The 25,174-nt window shown below is 37.2% G+C and overlaps 1 protein-coding gene, 1 long non-coding RNA gene and 1 pseudogene across 2 annotated transcripts; 2 read left to right on the top strand and 1 right to left on the bottom strand.

Moving 5' to 3' along the window:
- Positions 1 to 2,579: 2,579 nt before the first annotated feature.
- On the bottom strand, positions 2,580 to 4,250 carry LOC126628356 (uncharacterized). The gene is made up of 3 exons (XR_007625391.1): positions 4,180 to 4,250; positions 3,571 to 3,630; positions 2,580 to 2,802 (listed from the first exon to the last, which is right to left on the bottom strand). It is a non-coding gene; the product is annotated as an uncharacterized LOC126628356 (long non-coding RNA).
- Positions 4,251 to 10,168: 5,918 nt separating this feature from the next.
- On the top strand, positions 10,169 to 12,249 carry LOC126628327 (cysteine-rich receptor-like protein kinase 10; annotated as a pseudogene).
- A 2,450-nt stretch (positions 12,250 to 14,699) lies between these two features.
- Positions 14,700 to 17,573, top strand: LOC126628319 (cysteine-rich receptor-like protein kinase 10). The gene is made up of 7 exons (XM_050297951.1): positions 14,700 to 15,571; positions 15,725 to 15,868; positions 15,981 to 16,102; positions 16,255 to 16,465; positions 16,548 to 16,785; positions 16,911 to 17,061; positions 17,144 to 17,573. The coding sequence occupies exons 1-7, from the start codon at positions 14,776 to 14,778 to the stop codon at positions 17,471 to 17,473; spliced, it is 1,992 nt and encodes a 663-aa protein (XP_050153908.1). The 5' UTR covers positions 14,700 to 14,775; the 3' UTR covers positions 17,474 to 17,573.
- The last annotated feature ends 7,601 nt before the right edge of the window (positions 17,574 to 25,174 follow it).

Here is a 25,174-nt window from a genome sequence, read left to right as displayed (position 1 = left end):
TTTTCAAAGATGATATGAATTTATAGTGCATTTAAAGAAGAATAAAGGTGCTAAATATATGTTTAGAAATCATTTAATCTTTGAAAACAAAGTATTTGACAAAAATAGAAAGTATTTAATCAACAATTTAAAATAATTACATAAAAAATGGAGGGTGGAAAACTAATATGCATAGAAGGGAGTGAGGTGGGGCACTATTCATAACGTTCAGACTTTGAGTGTGCTAGGCTGCTAGCTGTACGCATGTACCCTCATTTTTTTATTTTTTATTTATAGTTGTATCCTCTTTTATATATGTATTCAATCAAATAGAATGCTAGGTGTCCCATTTTAATTGGACAACATTTTAAAATATGAAAAAAGTGAGTCATGACTCATGAGTGGTCACGTGGGTGAGCTGAGCATCGAAGAGAGAGAAACTCAAGTTTCTCTCTTCTTCTTCTTCCCCTCGTCTTCTTCGCTGGAATTCAAAACCCAGAACACCTATTGTGCTATGGCATTCCTCCTTCCTCATTTTGAAAGCAGAAAAATGCAGTGAAACGCCAAGACCGCCTAGGCCATCCAGTCGCCCGCCTAGGCCGCCCAAGCGCCGCCCGGACCGCCTCGGCGCCCGCCTAATCCCTTGCCCGATTTTCCTCCCGACTATAGATTAATCGCGGTGGCTGACCACCGCCTAGCGCCTAAAAACCGCCAGGCTGATTTTTAGAACACTGATATAATACGAACATCTTGAAATAACTTATCACATGATAGATATGAGGGAGAACCAAGGTATAAAATATCGATGATATCGGAAATATCGGTAGTCCAAAAACACGGAAATATCGATGGAAATACCACAGATTGAAATGTTTAATTCTCTCTTCGCACTCTTCTCCTCTCCTCTTCATAGACGAGCTTCAGAACATACCACAGATTGAAATGTTTAATTCTCTCTCTCTCTCTCTCTCTCTCTCTCTCTCTTTTCACACTCTCTTCCCTCATCTTCACACTATCTCTCTTCGCACTTTCTCTTCCCTCAGATTCGTTGTGAAAATTGCTGCAACTCTCCTTCCCGGAGCACAGACACACCACACCCACATCCCACCGTGACCTCGGCGACGGAGCTTCGGCGATATTATCTAATATCGTGATATTTTGACGATAATCACGTGGATAGGTGTAGAAATATCGTACTCTCAAAAAATGATAATATCGGCGATATTATCGATATTTAAGACATTGGGGAGAACAACCTAGTAGTGTAGCGGTCCCATTAAGTGGGGCTACATCTCTCAATTGGTCAAACGTAACACTTAATGGGCCATATGACAAGATAAAATTACTACGAAGAATGTCATTGTAGTGATTTTTCAAATCAACAATACATGTTCTGTATTTTAAGTTTTTAACTTTTTCACATTGTGGTGAATGAGATATTACTCTAGTAAATCCCAATATGTCGTACTCTTGAAGTTTAAGGAACTTCTAACCTTGTGGGTAATAATCAATAATTTTTTTCAGGACTTTTTTGTTCGTTGATGCCAACTAAATAATCCTCAGAAAAATTCACACCAAGCTGAATTCCCCATACATAACTGGCGAGTTTGGCGTCACACTCTACCACTCCCGTCCCCATTGCATTTTACTTTGCTTCAAACTACTACTATTTTATATTTTTCTATCTCTCCCTTTGTATTTTTTTACTATGCATTTGATGATAAAGACAATGAACTATTGAGACAGCTTCAACACCAACTCACATTTAATTTGACACAGAAAACAATAAAAGTTGGCAATTCGGGTGGGTTTAATCAAATGAAAGCTAACGAAAAGTCTAAAAACATCTTTAGTTTAATGATAAATAACAAATAAAGGTGTAGTGAATAGTACTAGGAAAAAGTAAAAAAGTGGTTTTTCATTAAAAATGAACAATACCGGGAGTGTTTCGTTAAAACTCTCTTTAATCAAAGATAATATTAGGACAACTAAAATTTTAAATTAAAAGACATGCTATCAATTAAAAAATAAGTACATTAATTAATATAATTTAATTATTGACAACTATATCATTTAATTTTTTTTTTAAAAAATAGTTTAAAATTTTCATCTTTCTTGATCACTTTTTTTATTTTTTTTTTACCAATTCACCACTAAATAATTGGTCATTGGACATAATAGTGCACTTTTTGAACAAGTTGCAATCACTTATTAAACGATAACGGCATTATCTATTCTAAAATTATGGAGGCATTTGAGTGTAGCTTAGTCAAATGATTGACATTTGATTTTGCTGTATTTACACCACTGCCACCAGATATGTGCTTGGGTTTAGAGGGTAACTATGAAAAGTTAGGAGGGTAATTTTGTCTCTGACCAGACTTTGATATATTTATGGTTTTGCTAGTCTATTTATGTTTGTTATGAGATGGGCTCTCGATTTTAAATTATTTACATTTTTGCTATTGCCAAGAGCATGGGTTGCAGAGACAGAGAGGGGGAGATAGGCGTGGGATGGTGACAAACCCCGACCCTGATATTCTCCGAATACGAGGATAGACACATGATGGCCGACACCCGAGGGTGACGAAAGCCATTAATTGATACAAAAGCTAAGAATAAGAAATAAATAAGAGTTAGAAATTTAAAATACAATGAATTAATAATTTAGGAACATATTCAGAGCATACAACTAAACCTAATCACTAAAAAGAATTAAGATAAAATTGAATGAATAAGGAAGTGGGTCCTACATCGAGAGGATTCAAAGATGCTGCTGCGGAAGTGTCTTGACGTCGGGATTAGGTGCCTTGATCCTAAGTCCTGAATGGGGGCGCAAAACAAAGGTGAGTGGACCAAGTTCATATATAAAATAATAATAAAATAATTATCAAGATACTAACCCCCACAGTTTATATATAATGAAAACTACTAGCATAATAAGTGATGGATTTAATAAAAATTCTAGCATGCCAAAAATATCTCAAAAGTCATATCGCGGAATATCATCGCAGAAATCAAAATAGTAAACGTCTCATAGATCGTCTCGTAAGCGCGGTGTGCTGTTAGAAAGATCACTGAATAAATATAACTCTCGGCCCAATGCCTGCTCTGTGGTCTTTGCGCCTGTAGCCAGAGATTACCAACTCCCGGCCCAATGCCTGCTCCATGTCCCTCAGCCCATAGCTAGGATTATTTCTCTCGGCCTAAATGCTAACACCAGATCCTTGCCCCAAGTGGCTTAGTGTCTACTAGGTACACACAAATAGTTACGCCTCTTATAAATAACCACTTCATATTATAAAGTCATCCATCGTCTATACTATAAAGAGGGGTTTCGAAAACATGTTCTAGCATCCTATCGTCATCCATCGGATAGTCTACCAGATCATGGTTTTTATAAAAAATACGATATATCAAAATATAGCTCAATATAGGCCAACAATTGATTCCTCACCAAAAACACGAGACGAAAATCAATATATTTAATAAACAGGCTTCACATAAATCAAATCATAAACTCGTAAGGCATGCTATTCATTTATGCAATTAAACTATAAAATCATGTAATTTTAGAAGGGGTCCACTCACAGTACTTAGTTGCCAAAAGCTGCGCCACTAGTGAAGACGGAAACGTCACAATAATTGCCCCTAAGCACATAAAGAGTCCAATAAATGAAACTATATAATAGCAATTGAATTTGGGAAAACGGACATTGGAAATGGATTCAGAACGTCGAATTACCCTAAGGGTCCCGGACGAAAACCCGAAAAGTCAACCCTAAAGTCAACGTTGACTGGGGGTCAACGATCAAATTAGGTCTAACGGGGTTTAAGCTTGAAATCCGGATTAGGATTTAGGTTTAGGTTTTTAAACTAAAAGGGTGTAGGGTTTTAACAAATAAGGCCCAATGACTTTTAAAACCAAAAATAAATAAAACAGAAATAAAAAAGGTTGGAGGGTTCTAGGCCTAAAGGCCTAAACAAAATAAAAAGAGAAATGGGTTTGAGTTGGGCTCGGCAGGAAAGGCCCAAAGGCCTTGGGATTTTTTGGGTGGCCGGACCCAAGGATGAAGAAGGCCGGAAATTCGGCCAGAAAGTGCACAACCTTTAAATGGCCATAAATTTGTCAAAACGCAACGAAATCAAGTGAAACAAGAACGAAAGTTGTAGCCCTCGAAGAGACGAAGAGAATGGTACCTCACACGACGTCTAACTCGCCGTGGTTTGGCCGAAAAATGCCTTGAAATTCTCGGAGGTCGCCGGAAACTGGGTAAGATTCAAATGAGTATAACTTCTTCAATACTCAACGCAATTGAGTGAAACAAAAAGGAAAGTTGTAGTTCTCAGCGAGACGAAGAGATTGATACCTTACACGCAGGCCAAATCGCAGTATTTTGGTCGGAAATTGCCTCGAAAGTGGCGGTGCTAGCCGGAAAATTTGGAAAAGCTTTCCTGAGCTATTTTCTGTGATTCAAACGTATACACAACTTAAAACAAGCTTCGATATAGCCCTAAAGCACAACCCAAGGGTTTCTAGAAGCTTACCAACATCGGAACGATACAAAGCTCGACGGAGAAGATGATGAACAGTACCGGCCGAAAGGAAGAGAAGGGTTTAGGGTGTTCTTTCTTCGATTCTAAGCTCACTAGGGTGCTAATGGAGATGTTGATGTTGTTGTGGTGATGTTTGTTGGTAAGAAAAACCCTCGGATGGGCTGAGATAGAGAGTGCCGAGAGAGAGTGAGGGAGAGAGAGTTATGGGAGAGGTGAGGGAGAAGAAAGAACTGAGAGAGGAGATAGAGAGACTGGAAAACATAAAAAAAAAACAAGGTGGGCCCCACGGGCTCACCAATTAAGGCTTTAAAACAATTTTTAAATAAAAATAGGGTTGAGGTGTTTCAATCTACCATTCACATCCCGGCCTGGGTCCACCACATCCCGGACCCGCTTTACCACTGTAGCACGATATTGTCCCCTTTGGGCTTACCATTCCCTCACGGTTTTGTTTTTGGGAACTCACGAGCAACTTCCCGGTGGGTCATCCATCCTGGGAATGCTCTGGCCTCCTTCTCGCTTAACTTTGGAGTTCCTACGGAACCCGAAGCCAGTGAGCTCCCAAAAGGCCTCGTGCTAGGTAGGGATGAGAATATACATTTAAGGATCACTCCCCTGGGCGATGTGGGATGCCACAATCCACCCCCCTTAGGGGCCCGACGTCCTCGTCGGCACACTTCCGGCCAAGGATTGACTCTGATACCATTTGTCATATCCCGGCCTGGGTCCACCACATCCCGGGTCTGCTTTACCATCGTAGCATGATATTGTCCGATTTGGACTTACCATTCCCTCACGGTTTTATTTTTGGGAATTCACGAGCAACTTCCCAGTGGGTCACCATCCTTGGAATGCTTTGGCCTCCTTCTCATTTAACTTCGGAGTTCCTACGGAACCCGAAGCCAGTGAGCTCCCAAAAGGCCTCGTGCTAGGTAGGGATGAGAATATACATTTAAGGATCACTCCCCTGGGCGATGTGGGATGCCACAATAAATTATCACATCCCGGCCCGGGTCCACCACATCTTGGGCTCGCTCCACCACCATAGCACGATATTGTCCACTTTGGGCTTACCATTCCCTCACGATTTTGTTTCTGGGAACTCACGAGCAACTTCCCAGTGGGTCACCCATCATGGGAGTGCTCTGGCCTCCTTCTCGCTTAACTTCGGAGTTCCTACGGAACCGAAATTAGTCTAATTTAGTTCCAAATTTTATGCTCGCAAGCGTACGAATCGTTTGATAGTATAGAAAGCAAGCACTTAATATCGTCCCTTAGAAAATTATTTAATTCTTATCAACTAACTTAAATCCAATTGCAACGAAGTGAAACTAGCAAAGATTGATGAAAGATGGTTTTGAGAATTGAAACTAATGGTAAAAACAAATAAAAACAAGAAAGTTTGATCACAATGCAAAAAAAATGGCAGCCAAGAACACAATTTGTAATTCAGTCAAACAAAACGCTAGAGCATCCGACTCACCATAACCAATTCAACTTATTTTCTGCAGTGAATTATTAACGAGTATTCAATCTCATTGATAGCCAAATTTCCCTAGCACATGTAATATCTATGGCATCTAGACTATTACGTATATCCCAATATGCAACCATCCATGGCATTTGGAATAGTTTAACATAATGCAACTCATTACAATCAGTGGAAATTTATATAAAGACTACACAAATCCTAGAGTATGGCATCTACTACTAGGCAATTCATGGTATCTATTTGCAAGAAGCTATCACTCAAGTTGAAAACATGGCATCTGCACAACTTGCATCAAATTTACCAAGTAAAAGTCAAGATGGTAGCTAATCACCAAGACTAAAACCAAGCATATAAACACAGCAAACGATACTCAATGAAATTGAAAACTTGAAATAATTCACTTCAGAAATTAAGCATTCATAGTCATGGCTACATCGTAGCCCTAGCTAAGGAAAATTAGTTCCGAAACATAACTGGAAATATCATTGAATTCATAATAAAATTAACAGAAAAACTAAGTTTTGGAAAAGCCTCAACTCCCCGTGTGCTATGCCACTGCCTTCTTCTTGCCGTATATCCCCCTCCTCTCCAATTCCAGAACTAAAAAAATTTATCAGTTCTTCTGCTTCTTTTCTTCCTTTTACGTTTCCGTAACCGACAAAGGTTTTAAAACCCATTAATTGGCAAGAATGAATGAAGAGAAACGGAAGAAACTTCAACTCCCTTCTTATTGTTCTCTCTGCCATAACCCAAAACCTCATAACTCTGAGTCAATTCAATGCAATAGCAACCCTCCTTAATTTGCCTCTTCAATGATCTGCTAAGCGTTGACTGGCAATCGCATCTCCCACATGGACATCCACCAGATTTGCAACTTGGCCAATCTCCACAACAAATCAAAATCATCAAATAAATATCTCATGTTCATATTTTTGGTTGAGACCTCAAACTGGAATTTGAATTTGATCGCCCTAAACCCCTTTTGCTCTGCTGCAATTGTATGTGGCAGTTTGCTCCAGAAAAGATTGGGTTAAGCCTTTCTTTCCTCTGTCGGTGTGAATGAGATGATAAGGCCATCCTTTGTGCCATTTAAATAAATCACGTGCAAGGCATGTCTTCCACATTTTGTTGGCTTGTCAAACCTCCTTTTAGACTTTAAAAACAATATAATCCCTACACAAAAAAAAATCAACCAAATAAGCTGATGTCTAATTTCTAAAAGAATAACCTGCATAAGATTTGGATGAGCCAAAATTGTAATTAAAAATTTCCCAACTTGTGAATATCATTTAACACCAATTTTGGCTTAAAAAAAATATGACAAACACACTTCAACTCAATCCACTTACTAAACAAAACCAAATTCCAGCTACTTCACTTGAATTGACCTTAAAAGGATTGAATTCATATTTTTCTCAAAACCATGTAATTTCATTCATTCAGAACAAACATGACACAAGAAAATGTAGCTTTTGGAGTAAAATAAGTAGTAAAATATGCTCTCATCAACTCCCCTGGGCGATGTGGGATGCCACAATAAATTATCACATCCCGGCCCGGGTCCACCACATCTCGGGCTCGCTCCACCACCGTAGCACGATATTGTCCACTTTGGGCTTACCATTCCCTCACGATTTTGTTTCTGGGAACTCACGAGCAACTTCCCAGTGGGTCACCCATCATGGGAGTGCTCTGGCCTCCTTCTCGCTTAACTTCGGAGTTCCTACGGAACCCGAAGCCAGTGAGCTCCCAAAAAGCCTCGTGTTAGGTAGGGATGAGAATATACATTTAAGGATCACTCCCCTGGACGATGTGGGATGTTACAGATGGCAGGGAGGGGAAGGGAGAGGGAGGAGTTAGGCTTGCCCAAAAAGGGGGTTAGGGTCGATTTTTTCTGGAATTGGATCATCTTCGAGGCGAAGCTTTGGGATTCTCTTGACCCACTAACACGGATCATTGCCAACTAAATAATCCTCAGAAAAATTCACACCAAGCTGAATTCCCCATACATAACTGGCGAGTTTGGCCTAACACTCTTACCACTCCCGTCCCCATTACATTTTACTTTGCTTCAAACTACTACTATTTTATATTTTTCTATCTCTCCCCTTGTATTTTTTTTACTATGAATTTGATGATAAAGACAATGAACCATTGAGATAGCTTCAACACCAACTCACATTTAATATGACACAGCAAACAATAAAAGTTGGCAATTCGGGTGGGTTTAATCAAAGGAAAACTAACGAAAAATCTAAATTTTTTTTGTTTAATGAAAAATAATAAATAAAGGTGTAGTGAATAGTACCATGGAAAAGTAAAAATATGGTTTTTCGTTAAAAATGAATAATACCGGAAGTGTTTCGTTAAAACTCCCTTTAATCAAAGATAATATTAGGGACTTGGATTGTCTACCCTCCTAGTTGTGATTCCCTTCCATGCTCTCCTATTTTGTGCGGTCACGGTTAAGCCACGTCAATATTTTATATTATTTTTTTATAAAAATAATAAAATAAAAAGAAATAGTAATATAAAATGTTGGCGTGGCTTAACCGTGACCACAAAAACAGAAGAGCACGGGAAGGGTACCAAAATTGGAGGGCAGACAATCCAAGTCGTAATATTAGGACAACTAAAATTTTAAATTAAAAGACGTGCTATCAATTAAAAAATAAGTACATTAATTAATGTAATTTAATTATTGACAACCATACCATTTAATTTTAAAAAAAAATTCGTTTAAAAATTTGATCTCTCTAGATCACTTTTTTTTTTAACCAATTCACCACTAAATAATTGGTCATTGGACATAATAGTGCACCTTTTGAACAAGTTGCAAGCACTTATTAAACGATAACGGCATTATCTATTCTAAAATGGAAGTTTTAACGAAAAACCCGCGATACTGTTCACTTTAACGAAAAACCATATTTTTACACTAAAAAGTCAATCCCGATACTATGCACTTTACCCTTTATTTTGTACTTATCGTTAAAACTCAAAACTTTCAAGTGTTTTCATTAGTTTTCCTTTCTAAAATTAAAGAGGCATTTGACTGTAGCTTAGTCAAATGATTGACACTCGATTTTGCTTTATTTACACCACTGCTACCAGATATGTGCTTGGGTTTAGAGGGTAATTATGAAAAGTTAGGAGGGTAATTTTGTCTCTGACCAGACTTCGATATATTTACGGTTTTGCCAGTCTATTTATGTTTGTTCTGAGATGGGCTCTCGATTTTAAATTATTTACATTTTTGCTATTGCCAAAAGCATGGGCTGCAGAGACAGGGAGAGGGAGATAGGCGTGGGATGGCAGGGAGGGGAAGGGAGAGGGTGGAGTTAGGCTGCCCAAAAAGGGGGTTAGGGTCGATTTTTTCTGGAATTGGATCCTCTCCGAGGCAAAGTCTTGGGATCCTCCTGATCCAATAACACGAGCCGTTGAATTTTGATCTAACGACTACAATTATTATAACTTTAAAGGAAGCTTCCTATTTGTAACCGTTGGATCAGAAGGATCCCGATGATTTGCCTCGGAGAGGATCCAATTCCATTTTTTCTCCTCAAATCAAAGGGTTGGTGTCGTGATTAAGGTGTCTAAATTGCCACTAGAAGCTAAATCAATGGGTAGCTGTCGGTGATTGAGAGATTGAGAGGGATGGGAGAGAAGGACAGAAACAGACCCATTTGGCTTTCATTTCTCCTTTCTCAAACCTTAAGCAGCCAGAACCCCAAAACTGAGCCGATCTCTGCAATAGCATCGACTCCTGCTTCCCAAAACCAAAACCAAAACCATACAAACCTGGCCTCCATTTCTGTAACTCGGAGCTTCCTCTCTCTGGATTTTCAAAATTATCGGCTTCGATCATCTCCCCAACAAACCCAGAGCTTCGTCTCTCTGGATTTTCATTAAGCTGTACGGACTTGGGCAGTGCACACAGGACCTGTCCTCTGGAGATTGCAATTGGTGTCTTCTGGGAGTTGCAACACAAATTGGTAGAAGAAACGCTGGGGGACGACTTCTATATCCCAGTTGCAATCTTAGGTTTGAAGTTTACCCCTTATACTCCCCCGCCCCACCGCCGCCAGCCTCCAACAGGGAGGGGCCCAAAGGTGTACACTAGCCCCCAAAAAGATATTAATTTTAATTCAATAACAATTCCAATTTATGGTGTCGTGAACTTTTCGTCTCGCCAGCAAATATTCCACCTCCGGTTCCAGCAGCACAGACGAGTAACACAAAAGTAATTATCATCATCGTGGTGGTCGTGGTTTTGGTTGCTTTTGTTACCATTATGAGCAGCATATGCGTTTACTCGAGAGTCAAGAAACGAGAGGTACAACTTGAAGTTGAAGGTAAGTGCAACGCTTATTGTCACACTATCTCATCTCATGTTGGAACTTTTGCCAATTTAGTTTCCTGAAAACTGTAACATTAGTTTATCATGAAATAATTTTCGTTTGATTTATTCAATTCGATGAGTGTGCATGGTTATCATTTGCTCACTATGTTTTTCTGGTCCATTACATGTAATATTTTGAAACTGACCGTCTTAGCTAAGGATGATACAAAGACTGTTGAGTCCTTGCAATTCGACTTGGGAGCTATTGAAACCGCCACAAACAAGTTTTCCGATAATAACAAGCTAGGTGAAGGCGGATTTGGTGTAGTTTTCAAGGTATGAAAATTGAAAATGCGAACATATATCTTCCCTTATTTTGTCTTTGAAATTATTGATTCTTAATATACAGTGCTCAATTCTTAGAATCTCGGGTTCAACTTGTACTATTCTAAACATATATAAGATACATGTTAACGAAATTGATTGGATAAAATGCCTCATATGTCAGGGAACACTTGCTAATGAACAAGAAATTGTAGTGAAGAGGTTGTCAAAAGCTCTAGACATGGCGTCCAAGAATTTAAGAACGAGATTGCATTGGTAGCCAAACTTCAACATAGAAATCTTGTTAGGCTTCTAGGATTTTGTTTGGAAGGAGAGGAAACCCTACTTGTTTATGAATATGTGCCAAACAAAAGTCTTGATTATTTTCTTTTTGGTAAGAGTACATCATTCTGAAAAAAATTAGTAATTTCGAACCTAAATACGATATTATTGTATATATTTAATAAATTGAAGTGAGTATATAGAATCCAAAAAACGTGAGCAACTGGATTGGTCAAGCCGATGCATGATAATAGGAGGAATCACTCTACGAATTTTATATCTTCATGAAGATTCAAGGCATAGAGTTATACATCGTGATCTAAAAGCAAGTAACATCATGTTAGATGACAATGTGAATCCAAAAATATCAGATTTTGGTATGGCAAGAATGTTTGGAGTCGATGATCAAACTCAAGGAAACACCAAAAGAATTGTCGGCACCTAGTAAGTTTCAACTCATATACATACTTTCCTCTATTTAGTTAATTATCTTACATATTCCAATTATTATCTGTTTTTGCAATTCAGCGGTTACATGACTCCAGAGTATGCTATGGAGGGATTGTATTCAATAAAATCTGATGTATATAGCTTCAGAGTACTTTTGCTTGAGATCACAATGGGGAGAAAGAACTTTTTGGGTTTTCATCCAACAAATGGTGCACCGACTCTTATAGGCTACGTACGTAGTGTCTTTACTTGAGTTAGCTTATACAAAAATATCTCAAACAAATTAATGTAGGTATATAAAAAATTATAATCAATATATCACTACATTCCTTCTTAATTAGCATGAAATTATAATTGCAGGCTTGGAAATTATGGAATGAAGGGAAAGTGTTGGAGTTGATGGATCCGTTGTTGAAAGGCTCATGCAGTCCACATGAATTCCTGAGACACGTTCATATCGGATTATTGTGTGTTCAAGAAGATGCAAACAACAGGCCGACCATGTCATCAGTTGTTCTTATGTTGAAAAGTGAAACCATTATTCTTTCTAAAGCTGATCGACCAGCCATCTTCACAGGGAGATGTATTGATTACCATGATCAAGTAGCAGTAAGTGCTCACAATTGCTCGGTCAATGGCTTGACGATTTCTAATGTTGTGGCCCGTCGAGCAAGAGATGAGGACATATATCATTGGAATCCATTAAATATATATTCACACGTTTTTACAGCAATCTTCACATAATATTCCGGTTAAATGCAAGTTTCTCGCTGGAATCTGAGCTTTTGGGTAAAAAAATAAATTGTACATGTAATTTTCATTATTTTACAAATGTAGTCCATCGTATATTTAGCCACTAATTTTAATTCTCTCAGTTTAATTAAATAAATTATATAATACATTTCACAAACATTTTTTTTTTTTCTCATCGCTTCTTGTACATATATGTTTCAAGTTTGGCTTTTTTTCTGAATTTTAACACGTATTTGTTTAATAACGAAAAACTTGGCTCATCCTGTGAAAATTTTCTTAAGCTAATTGATCATGTTTAACATACATTGGTAAGTTTCTTTGCATCAAAGACTCAAATCTTTAGTAAAGAAGAAACACAAAGGGAAATGTTATTGGCATTCCAAAAATCTCATTCTGCAGTCATCACAAGTTTATTTTTCTTTCTAAATATATAAAGTTTGAAGTATAAAATAAGAATTTTGGATAACCAATAACAATTCCAAACACAAATTATATTTATCCAAGATCAACAGAACAAGTCTCATCAGCAACAAATCAACAGATTTTATGTAATTATATTATTGTTGAAAATTCATGTTTAATAGTATATTATCGTATGTTATAATCAATTTATACTTAATTCTTTTGAAATTTTATATTCGTCCCCTTCGTTTATGTTTCTTCAACGAATTTAACTGGGATTGTGACATATATAGTGAGATACTTTTCCACACGGAAAATTAAAGTTGTTTGATTTTAGACTCTCTGACAAAGGTTATCTGCCGTGACTTTTCAGATTGTAAAATTTCAATTACTTTTTCCGACATTGCAATTTTTAATTTTCACCTGTATGAATTTGGCAAATAATATGTATGTTGTTTTCTTAGGCAAATGTTCGCGGATATTTTAAAGTACAAGCTTGCAATGGCGGAATTAATATGGAGTCATTGGTTGTTTATGATTTCAAAAGTTTTCAAATATTTATGTATATTTGACTTTGTATTTGTATTTGACCATTATAAACAGTTATGACAAACTAAGTCATAACTTCTTCCTTCTAATTTGTTTTCTTTTATCATCTATCTCTTCTTGTATGCGACTCTATGGTGCAAACCAAGTGCTTGATGAAATGCCTCAGTTGACAATTCTTGGTAGTATTCAACATTACTTGACAGTTTCCTACAACTACCCTCGACAAGCTTCCACTAATCATAGTAATTGTCGACATATGTTCACGTAAGCTTTTGGCAAATGTTGGCAGGAATCAACAAGTGCCCAATAGGTGCTCAACGAAATGCTCCATTGAAGTTTTTTTTTTTTTTTAAATTAAGACCCTATTATTTGAAAATTCTAATTCAACCACTGCAAACACATATATAATACGAACATCTAGAAATAACTTATCACATGTTGGTGTATGAGGGAGAACAATATAATAGTGTATCTCTCAATTGGCCAAATGTAACACTCAATGGGCCATTATGACAAGATAAAATAACAATAAAAGATGTCTTTATAGTGATTTTTCACCACAATAATGCATTGTCCTATATTTTAAGTTTTTAACTTTTTTACATGACGGTAAATGAAATATTACTATAGTAAATCCCAATATTGTACTCTTGAAGTTTAAGGAACTTCTAACATCCGCGTGGGTAATAATCAATAATTTTTTTGAGGACTTTTTTGTTCCTTGATGCTAGAACTAGATAATCCTTGGAAAAATCCCCACCAAAGCTGAAATTTCCCATACGTAACTGGCGTCACACTCTTACCACTCCCGTCCCCATTGCATTTTTCTTTGCTTCAAACTACTACTTTTTTTTTTCCTCTCTTCCTTTGTGTTCTTTTACTATGAATTTGATGATAAAGACAATTACCCACTGAGATAGCTTCAACACCTACTCGCATCTAAAAGTTGGCAATTTATTAGGTGGGAAAAGAATTCTCGCCGGATCATTTTTCTAGAGATCTTAAGTACCCAGTGATCGTGATCGTTTATCGTACATCGTGTGGTCAGAAATTATTTTAAAATTTAAAATTAAATATAAATAATACCTAATGAAAATTGACAGTACGATGTACAATGAACAGTCGCAATTCCGGGATCCCTAAGATCCAAGGATTCTTTTCCATTTAGGTGGGCTTAATCAAATTGGTTAATGTTTTCTTCGTTGCATCCTAAATGGATCTCTCTTTTATAATTTAAATTAAATTAATTTAGAATATCACTTATAAAAATAGTAATTTAAACTTGTCAACTGGAAGCAGTAATTACTTTTTCGGTAATGTTAAGGACATTAAAATTTTAAATTAAATTTCAAACAAAATAATTTACTATTAATAAAAAAATAAACACGTTAATCAGTATAATTCAATTATCAACATCATTACATCTACCAATAGGATCACCCTTGCTTTTTGTACGAATAAACAACAAAACAAGTGGTCAGTGGACAGAATAGTGCAATGTTGAACAAGTTGAAAGCACTTATTAGAGGTTGATGGCAGTGAGGCTAAAACCCGGTTGTATGAGAGGAACTAAAAACTGGAAAGTCTTGCTACCACCCCTGCATTGCTCTTGTTAATACTCAGTTAAAAACCCTATGATGTTACTATGAATCACCAAAAAATGAAAAGCATGACTACCCTTCTTTTGATTTTCTCCATTTTTACTCTGCCCAGCTTTCTCACCAATACGGAAGCAGATTATCTCTACCACGCCTGCCCAAACACCACCACCTTCACCCCAAACTCCACCTTCCAGTCCAACCTCAACCGCCTCCTCTCCACCCTCTCCTCCAATGCCAACCGCTCCACGGGCTTCTACAACGCCTCTGTCCAAACCCCAAACAACGCCGTCTACGGCCTCTTCCTCTGCCGCGGTGACGTCGTAGCCACCAACGCTTGCGAAAACTGTGTCGCCACCGCAACCGCCCAGGCCCCAGAACGCTGCCCCATAGAAAAACAGGTGGTGATCTGGTACGACGACTGCATGCTACGGTACTCCAACGAGTCATTCTTTTCCACCTCGGCCGAATCGCCTGGCATATATCAGTGGAATTCGCAGAACGTAACAACGGAACAGACTCGGTTCAACCAGGTGGTGGCGGCGAGTATGAACGAGGTGGCTACCGAGGCTGCCAACGACACGGACAAGTTCGCGACAAAACAAGCTAAGTTCACTGATCTGATTACGCTGTACAGCCTCGGGCAGTGCACGCAGGACCTGTCCGCGGCTGCTTGCGACCGGTGCTTTAGGGAGGCCATAAGGCGATTGCCGATTTGTTGTAGCGGAAAGCAAGGGGGACGAGTTCTGTTTCCGAGTTGTAACGTTAGGTATGAAATCTACCCCTTCTACGCCGAGAACGCCACAGCACCTGCGCCTGCACCAGGGGCTCCTCCGCCTAAAGGTATAGTGAACAAACTTTTTAAAAGCCCCAATCAAGTGATTCTTGTATTATCAGATTAGTTTATTGGGTAGTTTATTGGAACAGGGGAATATGGTGTTGTCCTGTGGCTGTTGATTTTACCAATTTCTCAATATATATTTTTTTATTTTACAGGAAAAAGCAAAATCCCAACTAGTACAATTGTTGCCATTGCTGTACCAATATCTGTATCTGTGCTACTTTTCGTTGTGGGTTACTGTTGCATAACTAGGAGAGCAAGAAAGAAGTACAATCAAGCAGCAGCAGACGAACCAAGCGGTAAACAAATATATCCTTCTGCGATCCTCCTCTTGTTTATTCTCGTTGATTCTCCTTGCATTTATTCCTCGCCCATAAACATTATGCTTCTATGGTTTGGTTGGTTGTGCAGGTGAGAATGACATTACTACTGTCGAGTCTTTGCAATTTGATTTTGCTACCATCCAATCAGCTACGAGCAATTTCTCCGATGATCACAAGTTAGGCGAAGGTGGTTTCGGTCAAGTTTACAAGGTATGTTAATCAGTATATGACATGAGTGCTCCTTCAGGTCTACAAAGTTCCAACTTTTATGCATGCAAAATCTGAATGATTTTGGAGCCTCATAAGCCGTCCATGAATGCCATGAGTGGACATTCCATTGCTTGATTGAAGTTTTCTCGCAGGGTACACTTTCAAACGGTCAAGAAGTAGCTGTGAAGAGGCTATCAAGGAACTCTGGCCAAGGCACAGAAGAGTTTAAGAACGAGATGGTATTGGTAGCCAAGCTTCAACACCGAAATTTGGTTAGGCTATTGGGATTTTGCTTGGAAGGCGAAGAAAAGATTCTTGTTTATGAATATGTGCTCAACAAAAGCCTCGACTGTTTCCTATTTGGTTTGTACACTCAAACATCTGATAATCTTTCCCTATTGCAATAGCAATTCGTCGATGATAACTTGATTTTGATGATTTGCAGACCCTGAGAAACAGGGGCAATTGGATTGGTCAAGACGTTACAAGATTATTTCAGGAATTGCTCGAGGAATCATGTACCTGCATGAAGATTCCCGACTTAGAATTATACATCGTGATCTTAAAGCCAGCAATATATTGTTAGATGGGGAGATGCATCCAAAAATATCTGATTTTGGCATGGCCAGGATATTTGGGGTTGATCAAACTCAAGCAAGCACAAATAGAATTGTCGGAACATAGTAAGTTACCTATTTCATTCTTTTGTCACGACCACTTTTGTTTTGCAATTATCGAATTGAATCTGAAATGTTTTCTCGTTACATCTTTGTTATAATTTCTATACTGATGGTTATGCTCCTTGTAGTGGTTATATGTCTCCTGAGTATGCAATGCACGGACATTTTTCTATCAAGTCCGATCTGTATAGTTTCGGTGTTTTAGTTCTAGAAATCATCAGTGGCAAGAAGAACAGTTACTTCTTTCAGACTGATGCAGCTGAGGACCTCATGAGCCATGTAAGCTTGAAATGAAAAGTGTAGTGTTCTGTTCTCCTGCATTGACATAGCATCATGAATTAAACTTTTGAATTTTATGCAGGCTTGGAAGTTATGGAGAGATGGGGCACCTTTGGAATTGTTGGATCCGTGTCTGTGGGACTCTTATTCGAGGACTGAAGTAATTAGATGCATCCACATCAGCTTACTTTGTGTTCAGGAAGATCCAGCTGACAGGCCGACAATGCAATCGGTAGTTCTCATGCTCAATAGCTACTCTGTTACTCTGCCATTACCTCAACAACCGGCATTTTTCCTCCAAAGTAGAGCAATGGGAAACATGTTAGAGGCAACGCTGGACTCTGCTCAATCTATCAGCAAGTCATCTCCGTCCGTTTATGAAGGATCTATCACTGAAGTATACCCTAGATAGTGTGAATAGATAAGTTGTTACTGTTACGTATTGTAATATATTCTTATATATACAATCATCTCTAGACAATAACAAAATTTACCGACATGGTATCAGCCGTGTAAGATATTTCTGAAATCATAAGAACAACAAAACATTAGGATCACGGATTTGATAAACCATAATCACAATAAATCATTTACAATTTACTTATCTTGGGAATTTAGAAAACATGACTCTTGCGGATGAGAAATGGGTCTTCTACTTTCAACAAGCGGAAGTGTTCCAGCAATAATAAGGTTTGCTCGGAATGGAACGTGTATTTTGTGAAAGCAGGGACACCCTTAATATAGTGATTAGGGTTCCTCCAATTCCACCTATTATAGTAATTAGAGGAATACACCAAATCACCATTTATTCTTAATGTTGTCCCACCAAGGCATGTACAATATGTCTTACTTAATTAGGGTTTCAATTAGTCAACTAATTATATCTTGGTTCCATGATTCTTGCTAACCAATATTCAATCACGTTAAAAGCCAAATATCTTGAAGATCAAGTTATTTGTCTTTCAAGTAATTCGATTCATAATAATTGACAACTCAACATGAATCTTACATTCTCCCACTTTGAGTGTCAATACCAACAATTTGATTGCAACAAGAATCACAGTGATCATTGAACCAAAGATACAACAGTTTTCCTTCAAAAGACAACTATTACTCAAACTGAATGTAGAACTATAGAAATCCAAATGCATATTTTTATGCATTTGTGCTCTATAATCACATGCACATTCAATCCAAGCATATAGCTGCAGACTATGCCATGGTGTCTGAAACTGATGAACCAAATATTTGTTTCACTAAACAAAATGAACTCTAGCATGAGTTCCTTGCACGAATTTTTGTTAATTTAAACAATCTGATATAATAACAAAATTAGGATTTCTCATTAAAACTTATGAACGAAAGTTTAAACAAGATTACCCTTAAAGTATCAACCACTCACACTTCAATATTTCAAAACAAAAGGCAAGCTTTTACTCCCACTAACCAAAATAGTTAAATACTTCAATTTTTCAAATTTTACTCCCACTGATTAAGAGAGTAAAAAAAAAACTTTGTAAATGTCTACAAAATGAAACAGATACCTTTCAAATACTCCTGTTAGCAAAACATTAGTCGTGGGATCTAAAACATAAAATTTGTGAGCTCAACATCTTTATGCTAGATATCTGTAGGGAAATGACTCTTGTGATTAAAAAACTATACAAAATCTTTTGGTCAATTTTGTTCATCTAACATTTGACAGAAATAAAAAACTTTAACTAAATCTTTTCTTATTGCATCAAAAGCATATAATTCCATAATCATCTTTGGATAGAAACTAATTATATTAGGTTTGCATAGCTAAAACATAAAATACAAGGGCAAACGTATATAACTTCAACACTTTTGAGCAGATGAAGTATATACAATCTTGTCAATTCTATGCTTCACTATACATTGATTTATAGTTGTACTGAATAAGAAAACACTTTTGAGCAGATTAATTATCCATCAATAACATATAAATCACAAGTCCGATTTCTTGAACAACAAACAAGAATTAATAAGCAAAACACTTTTGAGTAGAATATACTCATTAACCCTTCTTAAATTTCTTGCAAGATTAGTTACATATATAACAAATAAAATATAAACAAGTATGATAATGTACGTTTTATCTACCAAAACTATGACCATTAAAAGCATGCAACATTGATGAGTGTGAAGCTCATAATACATTATTTCTCCCACTTGGGCAAACACTCAAAATTGCAAGATTAAACACTAGAGAAAGTGGTTTTCATATAACAAAATATAGGCTAGTTGAATCAATAAAGATCAAATACATAATTTTTTTTTAAAGTAGGTTAGAATTAAAAAGTTCCATAAATAAAAAAACTTATGCAATGACTACAAATTTTATTTTAGTGTATGAGTGAAGACTCACATATACGTTAAAGATTAGGTCATACATTAAAATGAAACCTAATAACAGAATCCAAACTCAAAATTTATGTTTTAATTCTAAAACAAAGTCGATTAAAATAAAAACTTAGATATCTCAATAACATCAATTTTTCAACAATAATTTTAATCCAATTTAGAACTCAAAGAAAATTAAGGCAAAAGATTTTGCAAATTTACCTACTCATTCTCGATTCTGCAAGATTCATCAAAGAAGTATTCGAGTTGTGGACGATCGAACCAATTGCAAATTGCATGATTGTTACACCTTTGGGCAGAAACTAATCATGCAAAGAAAATACCTGCAAAGCTAGCCAAAACATAAAATACACAAAATACATATAGCTTCAATAGCTTTGGCCAGATGAAAATATGTTATTAGAAGTACTTTATGATTTGCTATAATACTAATTTATAATTGGTGAGTGATTTCCTGAAATTCCCATTGGGACAAAAGTTTTCACCATATAAATTAGAATTCTGATTTTTCAAAATAATCCTTTAGAACATTATTAAATAACCGTTTTGTTGGATATTCAATGATTCTCAAAAGATTCAATCAGACACAAAAGTATGTCGTTGTTGACATTGAACAATAGAGTTCTCGAAAGAGGAAACATGGTTATTTAGTTATTCGATAGAGACCAAAATGATCAATTAGTAAACTAATGTCACCTTCCAATTTTCTCTAAAAAGACAATTATCATTATAATCAGAATTGATGACCCAACAAAACATTGGTTTAAGCAAAACAAACCAATACATCTTTAAATCAAAATTTAATCAGTGTTGTCTATAAAATTCATTAGTATTGAGAATTTGCATAAAATAAGGACATATTGGAACCATAAACTTGTATAATAAGTGGTACCAATAGATGTGCACAAATCAGTGAAACAATAGCACATAACAAAACTAGTTTTGAAGTACCAAAATTCGGTAGTACTACTCTAGTTTGCAAATTCACTAAAAAATCAATTCTCTTTAGATTGTCATGAAAATTTTTAGGTATGCACTAGACATATATGGTTACTATTTCACAAAATTTCATGATTTTTAAAATTTTAAGCGAGCCAAAATGAATTCGAAAAGAGAGGTGCTTTAGAAACTGCAGAAAATGTTCAGTACAGACCTGAGATTACAAATTCACCAAATATTCATTGTTCATCCGATATGCATGAAAATTTTCAGACATAAATTAAAAATAAAAATTTGTTAATTCCCAAAATTTCATAATTTTTTAGACTTTACAAGTATACTAAAAGAAAATTAGAAATGGGATGTGCTGTAGAAACGGCAAAAATTCTGCAGTATATACTGGAGACTAAACAATTCACAAAAAATTCAATCTTCCTCCAATATGCATGAAAATTTCCAGAAATGAAGTACACATAAATTTACTGTCACTAAAAATTCCATAATTTTTTTTCGATTTTACAAGTGGGCTAACAATAAAATCTAAATGGAATGTGCAGCAGAAACCGCATAAATTCTGCAGCTTGAGTTAAAAATTCACCAATAATTCATTTTCAAACCAATGTTCGTGAATATTTTCATATTAAAAAAAAACTTCTCAATGTATATCATACTAAAATTTCATGAATTTTGGAGTTGCGTAGGTATATCAAAATAATATCACTAACATATTATGCTGCAAAATTCCAGCAACATAGTATCACAAAAATTTACCATAAATGCATTTCTTGTACAAAAAGGATGAAACTTTTATGTGTATACAATCCATTATATAATACAACATGACAAATTTCACAAAGTTTGGAGTTAGGAAAATCTATCAAAATCGTAATCAAATGGGACATGTTTCAAGGTATGCAAAACTCCATCAATATTTCCCAAGCTCTACCAAAATTTTAAATTTATTCATAATTTAAATAAAACCAATTTACAATCTTTAATATGCTCAAAACACTAAAATTTCTTAAATAAATTAAAGGTTCATTTCATTAGATAAATAACCCTTAATATGCCCAACATTAAAATTTCTCAAACAAATTTGTTGAGTCACAAAATAGTTGGTTTGGACAAAATAAACCAATCTATGTATCAAAATTAGGCTTATATAAGGAACAATATCTCAACATTATTAATCGATCTCAACCAATAGTGTGAAATCCCGTCCCCGAAATTTCACTATTCATTATGTATCTCGTAATTTAAGTTCGTATTTCACGTTTACGTTATTTTTATTACTTAATTTTAATTCTGTAAATTTTGGGAATTAAATCAAATAGTTATCAGGTTTGAATTTTCGAAATCAATCTTTATCTTCCGTTGACTTTTCAAAGTTTTAACTAGTGTTTTTAAATAGATCTCGAACCCACGAACACATAGGCGAAAGCCGTTTGCAAGTCCGAGTTATAACGGTATAATTATCGACGTTTGAAGGTGTGTTGCTTAAGAAAGCCACATGAGTGGCGAGTGAAGAAAGAAAAACAAAAGAGGGAAAGAATTCCCCCCCCCCCCCCCCCGGCCGCCCCCCATCGACCTGGCCAATTTCAGGCCAAAATCCTTTCATTTTTCAGGCCTTTTGCACCCATTCACCACCTGCAGGAGTGGCGAGTGAAGAAAGAAAAACAAAAGAGGGAAAGAATTCCCCGCCCCCCATCGACCCGGCCAATTTCAGGCCAAAATCCTTTCATTTTTCAGGCCTTTTGCACCCATTCACCACCTGCAACTTATTCCACAACCTCTCATCTACCTTATTCGCTCAAATTGAAAGGCTTTTAAGGCCAAATTCGGGTAGAGCTCCCGGGGGTTCTCGATGGCGATTCGTCGTTTCGGTGAGTATCACCATTCACCATCACCCTTGATCAACTTCTCTTGGACCCAAGAACAAGACCCAATTAGTTGTAGGGGCGTTGGAACACCGAGGAAGCCGAATTGAAGAACACCCACCTTAGGGTTTTCGACGGGTGCGAGTCAATCTGAGGGCTTTCCTGGCCAAATTGGACTTGGCCATATGTATATAGTTTACTCTACTTGTTGAGATCTTTATTCCTGTAAAATTTGAGAATTTTTGGAAAAAGTCGAATTTCCCGGTGTGTGACATCCGATTTATGAAATGCTGATGGTTAACATAATGTATGTATAGTCTTATTTGAAAATTACCCTTTTATCATGTTGCATTTGTTGCTTTAAAGTTAGTGAATGCATTAATGTAATGTTGATGATGGGGAATCGACAATTATATTGTTCCATAATGTGAAATTGTTTCTCTTCATATTTGGTACAATTTTGCTAGAGTTGTTAGTATACATTTAGTCAGACGTGGTCCAAATTTTATCCTTGTGATAACAGTGAATAGCCATTGTTGATGAGCATATTGATTCCATCTTATTGGTTTAGCATTATCAGACCTTTCTGCTTATGTTTGAAGTTGAACGAATCCTTATATGTATGTATAAATTAATGAAGGGATGAAATTGTTTCCTTATTTATCGTATACATATATCTATGTATGCTTATTCAAATGAGCTTACTTATAACCCTGGATATATATATATATATATATATATATATATATATATATATATATATATATATGTGTGTGCACCAACTGCCAAGGCTTTTATATACAGGTACATCTACAGAAATGGATGGTGTATGTCCTCATGTTGTAAATCATAAGTGTGGAGGTAGAAGGTAAGTTGTGCGTTGGTTTGATAGCACCATTTCCATGATGTAGGCACTTATTTCACATGCGATAGGTCTGGGTAAATTATGAGAAACCGTTTGATATTTTGATTCCGTTAAGTAGTCCAGAATCCTTGCTCTTGCTCTTTCCCATAAGGTTATCTTAGAATCCTAGATTCGTGTGAATGGGAGTTACCCACGATGGATCTTGTGAATACAAATTAGAATTACCATGTTATTATCCATAAACCAAGTAGGGAATTATGCAGAGTTCTTTAATTAAATTCGTGAAATGATATGCTATCTCACTGATTGATTAACGTGATTAAATATTAATATTGTGCTTCGTGATTCCTTGATATGTTACAAGCTATGGATTGAGATATAATGTTGGAAGTGTTTGTACCATACTTGACCAATCCCGAAACTACCGAGCACCGGCCAACGCTATACTGTCAAGGACCCAGAAGAGTTCCCCTCCGACCAGGAGGCCAATCACTACTCGACACGTGTCAAGATTAGAAGCCAATCAGAGCGCAGCACGTGTCGACATCAAGAACCAATCATAACATGACACATGTCAATGTGACAAAGCTACAAGTTTTTCTATAAATAGGGGTCATTCCCCCACAATATTGCCTAATGCCATTTTGTGTTAAATCATTCACAAGAACTCACTAAATTGAGAGCTTGATCCTTTGTACTTGTGTAAGCCCTTCACTACTAATAAGAACTCCTCTACTCCGTGGACGTAGCCAATCTGGGTGAACCACGTACATCCTGTGTTTGCTTCTCTGTCTCTATTCATTTACGTACTTATCCTCACTAGTGACCGAAGCAACCGAGCGAAGGTCACAAAACCTGACACTTTCTGTTGTACCAAAGTCTTCGCTGATTTTGTGCATCAACATTTGGCGCCGTCTGTGGGAAACGACACTTATTCCTACTCTCTTCAGCTGTGTCAAGCTGGTTTCTATCATTCGTACACTTTCTTTTGATCAGGCATCCCTCTCCAACATGGGAAGCGAAGGAAGCCACAGCACACAGAATGACACCCCCTTGCACATAGTGCGAAACAACGAAAGAAGGAAGGAAAACGAGTTCTTCTTCAAGCTAAAGTCGATGAGTTGGAAGCTCAGAACAACAAGATAGCAATGAGGAATGAGGTCCTCCAGGAGCAATATGAGAAGCTCTTCGAGACACTCCACGAAGCTAGGCAAGCTCAGACACGCGAGCTTGTTGCCCCCGTGGAAGTCAACCATCAACTGGGTGCCCTCCAACATGGAGGGTCACATGCATTCGACATAGATATCCCTGATAGGGAACAGATTACCCCTCGACTTGATAATCAACATGAGGCTTCTCTTAACCCAGTTGCTTCGACCCGAACCATGAGAAGTGGAGGGAGACACCTCTTTGCTGAAGGGGCAGAAGGATCGAAAGCCGTCTTTCGCGATTGTCGGGATTTCCTGAAGCAACGTCGAGAGAATTCCATCCATATAAGCTCAAAGATTAATGACCCAAGGATTTCTGAGAGACTCGGTCCCCTGCCACGGCCCAAGCCGGCCACCAATTTGGGGAAGGGGCAACAAGTCCTAGAGAGACATGAGGGTACAGGGGACTCAGAGGTGTTCCGACAGACATACCTTGGAAGCCAGTACAGCGAGTCCAGGGAAAAATCACATGCCCTTGATCAAACCTTCCTAATTCCAAGAGGAGATGGAGATTTACGAAAGAAAGCTCCAGTGACACATAACTCCGCTCAGGACCCCCTTGTCCTACAACTTCTTGAGGAAGTAAACAAGTTGAAGGCTGAACGTCAGGCTGAAATACCTGACTGGAACCAACCCAGGCCTGGCCCTCTTACAAGGAGGATCCTCAACACCCCCCTTCAAGCAAAGACAAAGCAAAAGCTTGGCTTGCAACTTTATACTGGAAAAGAGGACCCGATTGAGCACCTTAACCTCTTTGAGTCCACCATGGCATACCGGATGCACACCGACGAAGAACGATGTCTTCTCTTCCCCTCCACCCTCTCTGGTGGAGCTCTAAA

Source organism: Malus sylvestris, chromosome 7 (genome assembly GCF_916048215.2).
Source record: "Malus sylvestris chromosome 7, drMalSylv7.2, whole genome shotgun sequence".
Taxonomy (NCBI): Eukaryota; Viridiplantae; Streptophyta; class Magnoliopsida; order Rosales; family Rosaceae; genus Malus; species Malus sylvestris.
This window is presented reverse-complemented; position numbering and strand designations above follow the sequence as displayed.

What these genes read in the sequence shown, in the direction of transcription:
- LOC126628319 (XM_050297951.1), top strand. Translation starts at nt 14,776, where the DNA reads ATGAATCACCAAAAAATGAAAAGCATGACTACCCTTCTTTTGATTTTC. An exon ending in AGCAGCAGACGAACCAAGCG is followed by an intron (nt 15,869 to 15,980) that starts GTAAACAAATAT and finishes TTGGTTGTGCAG; the next exon opens with GTGAGAATGACATTACTACT. An exon ending in CCTCGACTGTTTCCTATTTG is followed by an intron (nt 16,466 to 16,547) that starts GTTTGTACACTC and finishes GATGATTTGCAG; the next exon opens with ACCCTGAGAAACAGGGGCAA.